The sequence below is a fragment of the Carcharodon carcharias genome, chromosome 6 (assembly GCF_017639515.1).
Source record: "Carcharodon carcharias isolate sCarCar2 chromosome 6, sCarCar2.pri, whole genome shotgun sequence".
NCBI lineage: Eukaryota > Metazoa > Chordata > Chondrichthyes > Lamniformes > Lamnidae > Carcharodon > Carcharodon carcharias.
In genome coordinates this window covers 94,479,656-94,488,412 of record NC_054472.1, presented here as the reverse complement: position 1 = coordinate 94,488,412, position 8,757 = coordinate 94,479,656, and the positions used below count along the sequence as shown (strand labels likewise).

The following is an 8,757-nucleotide window of genomic DNA, read 5'->3' as shown; positions in this document are numbered from 1 at the left end:
AAACAAGTCCTCCTCGATCCCAAGGGGTTGCTTAAAAAGAAGATTCCAGTTGATTATGCTGAATTCCAAACATCCTGGTTATAAACTCTGCCTGGTTGAATCCAACTTTTCTGACTGGAAGTGTTGATTATCAATATTATTTTAAACCATTATTGTGCCAAAATATTTGAAACATAATCATCTGAATGTATTAATACAAATCATTGCCAATGGGTTTGATAGCAACAGTGTATGCAGAATCCAGGAACAACTAAATAAATAAAGCTGAGATAAAGGCAGGAAATCCAGCTCAAATTTCAAGAAACGACTACTTAACTTACATTGCATTTCTTATGAAATGTGGAAAATAACTAAGTTTATGGGAAGCCATTCAATTTAAAGTTGATACATTCAGTCACTTGAGGTAGTAGTGAAAGAGAATTAAATCTTAATTGAAAAAGTAAAGTGTAAACACTTTAAAAACAGAAATACTTCTCGCTATACAAAGATCTATCAGGAGAACAGGGAAAAAGATATATCGTGATAGTGGGAGGTCACCTTGCCGGATGGTTGGAATCAGTTCATGAGACCAGCAGGCGTTAGGACCCGGTCGTCCCCCCCTGGCGTGTTGCATACACACGCCCCCTTGCTGGCATCATAGCGGGTCTGGGGGCTTTTTATTCAAAGCACTCAGGAGAAATCGGTTGTTGGCAAAGGCGTCATTCCACTGTCCAGCTGAGGAGACGACATTGCAAGAGAGGAGAATTTTTTAAAAAACCACAAAAAGCAAAAAAAATAAAATCCCAAGCCAAGGTGAGGTTTCACTTCTTAGAGCGGTAGCATTTATTGTCCTTCATTATTGCAGCAGCCAAGTATTTTATTCTCAATGGCTGCTTGCCAGCTATTCCCTGCATGGACAGTTCCTCCATCTGCAATTCATCCGCATGTACCCACTCAGCTGGCTCAGGCTAAACCAATTCTTCAGCAGCAATGTGTGTGGTTTCTTCACAATATCAGTGGTGTTGCAGAGACAGTAAATAGCTGTCTGTCTCCCTGATAGATGAGGGGCAGCAATTCCCCATCTATTTTTGCCTAAGACAATATCCATCCCCCGCCCCCCCCCCCCCTCCTGTTACGTTTTGGAATTCAGGACTAAATAAACGCATATCAGACGGAACATTGAAATGAATGTGCAAATCTTTCGGTATAAACGACTTAAAACTGTGGCGGTTCACCCCCGCCTGATTGGGTTTGATCTCACTTGATACAGCAGCTTACCTGACACACTTTGAATGGAAAAGCTTTGCTTGGTACTCGGGTTTGGGATTGCAGATTGTAGATGTCATTATAAACCTGAGGGCACCTCAATTTATCCTTGACTCTGTGCAACTGCCTCACTTGTTCCCAGCTCCATATTTAGACCTGGGCCGTGGTCACACAGAGCTGATCACACTACATGCCACGGGTACAGGCCGCATTTGCTTTTCTTTTTTGGAGGCAAACACAAATTGAAGCTTTTAGCAAAATTGATCCCTTGCACGAGGCTCAAAAGAATCAAGAGAATTCTACATAAACGAAGTCTAGGGAGATAGCACAATAATTTTTTTTTAGCAACCGTCAATGAGGGAGTCTGCAGAAAAACAGTAAGTATAAATATTTCTATCAAACCATGGAAAGCGGACACAAAACCAGGGCCAGTGTTAAAACAAAACAAATCTCAATTTTATGCCATGAGATCACAGGGTTATTTTTAAACCAGGGGTTACAGGACACCATTTCTTATTGTGTTTCCAGTTAGGTTTACTGTGTTACGGTGATTAAACAAGAAAATGTTGCTTTTATTTTTTGGGATTCCACGATTTTTACTGGCTTGGACAGCGAATTCCAGGAGTTTACCCTATTTTTGGCAATTATAAACCCGTGCCTTTGCAAATCATCTGTTATATCCCGTCGTCTTTGAAGATACAGAAATGTAAAATGTTTAACGTGAGGCATCGAACTTTAATATGGGAGGGTCAAGTTCATTCGTTTCGCTTAAGCTATCTAAGAGTCAGTCCGTATTTATCATTTCACGTTAACCCCATTTAGTAGAAGCGTCAAGAGAATGGCAAAAGTTTTAACATTTCAACAAATATATATTTTTCTTACAACAAATATATATCTTTCTTCTCCAAATTATTTTTACTTATAGATTCACATGTGGCTAAGTGGAGGCAGGGTTGGAGCGACCGTTTGAACTACAGTGTACACACTAATGAATAGAGTGTAAAGGCTGAGTAGATGCTGTGAATATGGACACTTTGTGGTTCTATAGTAACGGATAACATTTCTCTCTTATACACACATGTTTGCTCCAGAAAGTCAGCCATGTGGGTTCGCTTCAGCACCATATTTTGTCAACAGATGGAAGAGAATGTGGAATAAGCCAACGCTACTGACGGTTTCATCGGCTGTTAGAAAGGGCCATGGACACAACACTGGTTGCGACGGTGAAGTCTGATCATTATTCGTGAGTCGTCAGAAAATCAGAGCAGGGGTCGTCGTTTATGTTGTTGTGGCTAAAATGACCCATCTGCAATCCGGGCTCAGCGCTGAAATCATCGAGAAATCTCGGCTGGAGCTGAATGAGAATCCAGACGCCTTACACCAGGACATCCAGCAGGTCAGAGACATGATCATCACCCGCCCTGATATCGGCTTCCTCCGCACGGACGATGCCTTCATCCTGCGCTTTCTGAGAGCCAGGAAGTTTAACCACTTCGAGGCCTTCAGACTGCTTGCTCAGTATTTCCAGTATCGGCAACAAAACCTGGACATGTTCAAAAACTTCAAAGCCGACGACCCTGGCATCAAACGGGCTCTGATGGATGGCTTTCCAGGAGTCCTTCAACAGCCAGATCACTATGGTAGGAAGATTCTGGCACTCTTCGCTGCCAACTGGGACCAGAGTAGGTAAATGTAAAGATTGTACTTTTCCTTACTTAATGTTTGACCGCACACAGTGGGTTAAACGTGTTTCACAAACAGCCTCACAGATAGGGTCTTATTACACAGATATTGAAATAATAGGACAGTTAAAATTACATTTTTTTAACTACAAAGCCATTATTTGAGGGATTCTGTCTCCCAATGCTTGGTCTTGACAATGCTTGGAAAATATGACTTCAGTACTGCATTAATTCTGAGTTAAAAGGACGTTTAACTTTCAGAGCACTTCAAACATTTACATATAACAAATCACAAGATAATTACAGAAAAAGACTATTCAACATATTTTAGCCAATCCACCCAGAGCGATCCTACAATCCTTCCATCAAAACATATATGGTTTTTGTTTCTTCTCCTCTATCCAAAACTCTCTGTGGGAAGAATTCTGTGACACCAGTTTAAAGCTTTACCTTTTATTAGTTTGAATTGTTAACCCCTCGTCCTACTTTTACAATTCAGTTTAAATTAATTTTCTGCATTTATCTTTTCCATACAATTTGCTTCCTTATACACATCAATAGATTGTCTCTCAATCACCTCCTTTCAATGCTTGTTTTTTAAGTCTTTCTTCATGCCTCAGCATTTTGACACTAGGGACCAGCCTTCTCTTCTTGGTAATGCCCTCAGTGCTTGCAAATATCCCTGAATTCTACTGACCAAAACTGGACACTGGAATCAAGGTGTGGTCTGGCCAGAGCTAGATACTTTGAGCATGAGTTTCTCTGACTTGCCCTCTACCAATTTTGGTACTTGCTTTGTTGATTCAACAGTTGGACATGTCGGTGTAGTTTGTTCCATGTGGGTTTTGGGAGCCATTATTAAAGCTTACTGATAAACAGCTCAGTAGTGTCAACAGGAAGCCTCAACTCTTTTACAGGCCGGTCGTCATTAAAGAGCCTGAAAGCTGCAGGCAGAAAATGTCTTCGTCATTCCTCATCCTTTTTGGGGCATTACTGCCATCATTGAATGGGAGGCCACAACATCTCCCTCATTGAGTCTACCAAGACTCTAGTTCTCTTTCAACTCACGATTAGCTATTTTGGTATAATTTGTGGAGAATGTGTACTACAAAGTTTTCTTCCAACCTGTAGAACTCTGTCGGCATTGAATTTCATCTGCCATCATTTTACCACCTACATATACTGGCTAATTTATTTTATGCTTCCCAAGTTACCTCTTCAGAATCAATTTCCTCTCTCAATTACAACATCTGGAAATTTAATCAATTTGTATTGAATTTTGGAATCCAGTGATGGATGTAAACTAGAAACAGTGATGGCCCTAATACTGATCCTTGCAACATTTCACTTGACAAATGCTTTTTGAAAGTCTGGGTGCACTATGTTGTAAAGTTTTCTACAGTTCACTTGAGATGTTGCTTCTTCAATAAGGTCTAAAAGTTTAGTCAGGCAGTATCTTCTCTTCTAAATCCATGCTGGCTGTTGTTTATGAGTTTATTATTACACAGCTAATTCTAAAGTTTGTTCCTGATAATCAATTTAATTATTTTATATACTATTAAAGTAAATCTTTAAGTTACCTGCATCTGCTTTGTCCCTTTTTGAAACTGGCTATAACATTATCAGTTTATAGTGTGCCACTTCCTCTACTATCCGCTTAGTATTTTGGGTGATTAACATTTTTCCATGAAGATAAGATATAGACTGCCTAGGACTTCCACCTCTTTATATCAAAGCCAGTAACTCTATTTATGTATGATTACTTAGGGAAGACATCTTATTCATTTCCGCCCTTATGAATACTTTAAGGAAGTAATCATTCAGAATATTAATTATCTTATGCTCATCTTTGGTTTCAGTTCCATTACATCTGTTATGGCTCTTCTCTCTTTTCTGTCTCCCTACTTTGGAAGTTTCTTGCTATTATTGCTTGTGTCTGCAATCCTGTCCAGATATCTCTTAGCTTCTCTGACCAACATTAATATGTTTCTACATGTTTCTATATTCATCTCAATGAACTAATTTACATTTCATCCTTCATAATTTGTAAAAGTCATTTATTTCCTGATTAACCTATTAATCCAAATGGAGTCTCATTTGTTTAGCAGATACTTGCTAACCCTAAGTAACCAATCTTATTTTTGTGCATACTCAATATTATGCCTTTAAAGGTGTTTCACTTGTCTTCGGCTGACATGCTGTTAAACAAATCGCCCCCAGTCTTTAAGTTGTTGTTTCATTTTTTTGAATTTTGATCTTTTAAAATTATTGTCAAATGTAGTCACTGTGTGGGCGTTATTACTAGCATGAGGTTAATGTCTCTTATGGCTTCTGCATTGCACTGAGTCATGAATTGTATTTATCAACTTAACTTCCAAACAATTTAGATATTCCCAATTTATATAACATTGATTAAAGTCACCCATTAATGGAACTTTCTTGTTTACACATACCCTCCTTATTTCTGCTTCAGGCAAACTGCTATCCTTCTTGTACTGACCTGGTCTGTAACCCTTTGTGTTAGCTTTGTCTCTTTACATCAAAAATATCAAGCCAAAGTAGTTTGTTGTGTAGCTTCCCATTTCCCAGAATCAATGTCTTTACCTTTCAGTTTCTCTGACACAGAAAGCTCAACAAATTCCTCTCCACTTTACACATATGAAAGTAACAGGAATTATTTTCACACCTACTGCCAACCAGGTATTTACATGCTCAATTTCTTGGTGAACGGTCCTTCTTTAACTAACATTGAAAGTATACCAAAGGACACTACATTTTTGCCTATGGCTTTGAGTTTTGAGGGGATCTGCAAGTATTGAGTTTAAAGGCCTTTTATTTGTTCCCTCTACATTGTTCCCTCTACAACACTATCTATCACTGGGCTTCTTCCAGGCTCTCTCACTAGCTTGTCTAGCCTTCCTAAATGTGTACAGCTCTAGCTCCAGCTAAACATATTATTCTATAGATATTTTCCTTATGATGCACATGTACTTTTTTCAATAGAGAGGCCCCATTTCCTCCTTGTTACTTATGATCTGCATCCATGTCCCATATATCTTTCTTAAATTTCTGACTCTCATTTCTTATGAACATGAATACTCCCATCATATTCTCAAAAGATTTATGTCTGGAATTTATGTTGGGTTGTCCCAATTTTACACAGTAACTTCAGCAGAAACCTTCGAGAAACAGCATTCTAGAGAAGCCCTAGAGAAACAACATTCATGTTCCTCTGCAGGGTTTTGATCAATCTGACACTAAAGTTAAGGCAGAAGATTGGTGCAATTCTGCAAAAATTCTGTCTCTTGAAATCTGAAAGCAACAATGAAGCAATCAAAGTTTATTTACTCAAAAAAATTATTCATAGGGCAGGATTTTTCAGTTGGCATGCGGGGGTGGGCCCGACATGCCGGCGTGTAAAATGACATGTGACGATGTCGGACATGTGTCCTGATGTCATCGTGCAGTCCTGCGATATTTCATTCGGTGGGCATGCGCTGGAGTCGGCTGTGTGCCCGTTGAAATGTAAACAGCCTATTAAGGTCATTAACAAAATAATTATTGTCATTGTTAACGCTGCCCATCCAACCTTAAGAGTTTCCTAAAGCTTTTATTAACTGAATTTTTAAAATTTCATACAAATAAAAACATGCCATCTCATGTGACATGAGGGGACATGTTTAAATAAATTTTTAAACCTTTCATTTAATTTTTTGAACATCAATTCAGTCTCCCTGAGGCAGCTCCATGCCTCAGGGATTTTGAAGCACTCTTTCGCACGCATGCTTGAAAGAGCGCTGGCCCCGACTCTCTCTGCTCCCCCTGCCCGTACAGGTAGCCCTGAGTGCTCACGTATTACGCTGGGCGGGCCTTTATTGGCCCTCCCGCGTGAAATGGCGGTGCAGAGCCGATCGTGGGCGACGATCGGCTCTGTGACCGCCCCCACCTTCTCTTGCTGAACCCGCCCACCATTTGAAAAATTCTGCCCACAGAATCTATTTAAAAGTGATCCCTATGAACTGCAGCAAACATGACTGAAACTGCAGCAACTTGTCCTGAGTAAAACAGGGTGATTTCACTTTATGCAGCCATATAACTGCAGCTTTAAGTTATAACAAAATTAACTTCCTACTCCTATCTATTAACACACCAAATACTATATTTGGAGCCCTGTTTATCTGGTGAATAGTTATGTGTTTCTTGATCTAGGTTTAAATTGATTGACCGATGAGTGACTTTTTTCATAGCTTTCAATCACTAAATTATTCAAAGTTCTGTGTTTCTTGTCTGCTTTCAGTTTGTAACACTCTACAGTTTTTCTCACTAAAATAATTGAACCAAAAAAGGTTAAAAGAGGTCGCCAGCTAATTACAAGATCCCTAATGTTATACCTATGCTTGCACTTTCTAAAGAAAGACTTATTATGCAAATATTTTCATCAGAACCTCTACAATTGCTAATTATTTTATTTAAACTGAAATTTCATAGTAGTACATATGGAATGGTGTTTGTCACTTTATTCAGCTCAACATCACATGCTAAAAATTAGGTCAATAATACACCATGAAAACATTGAAAATAAAGTGCAATATCCTGCAATTGTGTTAAAAACTGTAATAAAGTCATAATATTGCTTTAGCTTTCAAGCTAAATTGGAAGGCTGTGTTTATTGGAACTCAAAATTAGACAGGGCTGAAGCCCAGAGCAGGTTAGTCAGCATTTGGGGGAAAAAGACAATTTCCAGTTGTAGTGAAAAGCTCGACCCGAAATGTTAACCTTACTTTCCCATTTGGATGTCCTATTTCAGCTTTGGTGTTGTGGAACTGTGGATGCACTTTATGCAGAAAGAACATTACAACATATAACAAATAATATATAAAATAATTTTAAAATTTTGTAGAAGGGTTTTAAAGAGATGGCAGAATATGTCACTTTTGAAATTACCATTGAATGAATGTCCTATTATCATTTCACATGCTTTATTTAAACATATCCTTGTTGTATTGTCTCCAAAGCAAAGCCCAGCACCCAAGGTCAAATGCTTTTATTATTAAAAAAATAAAGGTGCTATTTAGCGATTCTGTGAAACACACTAAAGCCAATTAAGTTTCTTTCAATTTATGGAGTCAGTGGCTTAGTGGTAATGTCACTGGACTTGTAATCCAGAGGCCCAAGGGCAAGGATTCAATCCCACCATGGTGGCTGGTGGAATTTAAATTCAGTTTAAAAAAAAATTGGAATTGAAAACTATCATCAATTATAGTAAAAAAACCCATCTCATTCACTCAAGTCCTTTAGGGGAGGAAATCTGCCATTCTTACCTGGTCTAGCCTGCATGTGACTCCAGATCCACAGCAATGTGGCTGACTCTTAATCATTCTCTGAAATGGCCTAGCAAGCCACACAGTTCAAGGGCAATTAGGGATGGGCAACAAATGCTGGTCTTGCCAGTGATGCCAACATCCCATGGAAGAATAAAATAAAGAACACTAAGCTACTAGACATGCTATTCTGACATTAGGGGCCTCATTTTAACTCTGTATAAGTGAATGGATTATGAGTGAGATATAATATTGCCTTTATAAAGGCAGAATTTTTTAACTGCAATGCAATAGTGAAGTTTTATATGCCTGATTTGTAATACTGTACTTGTGGTATAAATTTAAATTCAATTGAATAAACCTGGAATATAAAGCTAGCCTCAGTAATGGTGACTATGGCCTGAATTTTATCTTTGTCGGGCACACGCGATTGATGGACCCAGGAGCAGTCGGGAAACGAGCCCTCAACCATGATCAGCAGCTGGCTGTGATTTCATCTGGCTGTCTAA

At 38.8% G+C, this 8,757-nt stretch overlaps 1 protein-coding gene across 3 annotated transcripts in view; it reads left to right on the top strand.

The window, feature by feature from the left end:
• The first annotated feature begins 1,459 nt into the window (after positions 1 to 1,459).
• LOC121279058 (clavesin-1-like) overlaps positions 1,460 to 8,757 on the top strand; it is a 126,418-nt gene continuing 119,120 nt past the window's right edge. Inside the window, exons 1-2 of one of the 3 annotated variants that reach the window (XM_041189910.1) lie at positions 1,460 to 1,622; positions 2,337 to 2,931. In XM_041189910.1, coding sequence (XP_041045844.1) covers positions 2,543 to 2,931 — 389 coding nt within the window. In that variant the 5' untranslated portion in view covers positions 1,460 to 1,622; positions 2,337 to 2,542. Of the gene's footprint in view, positions 1,623 to 1,714; positions 2,932 to 8,757 lie in introns of those variants that run through there. The other 2 variants (XM_041189909.1, XM_041189908.1) reach the window with 2 other exon arrangements.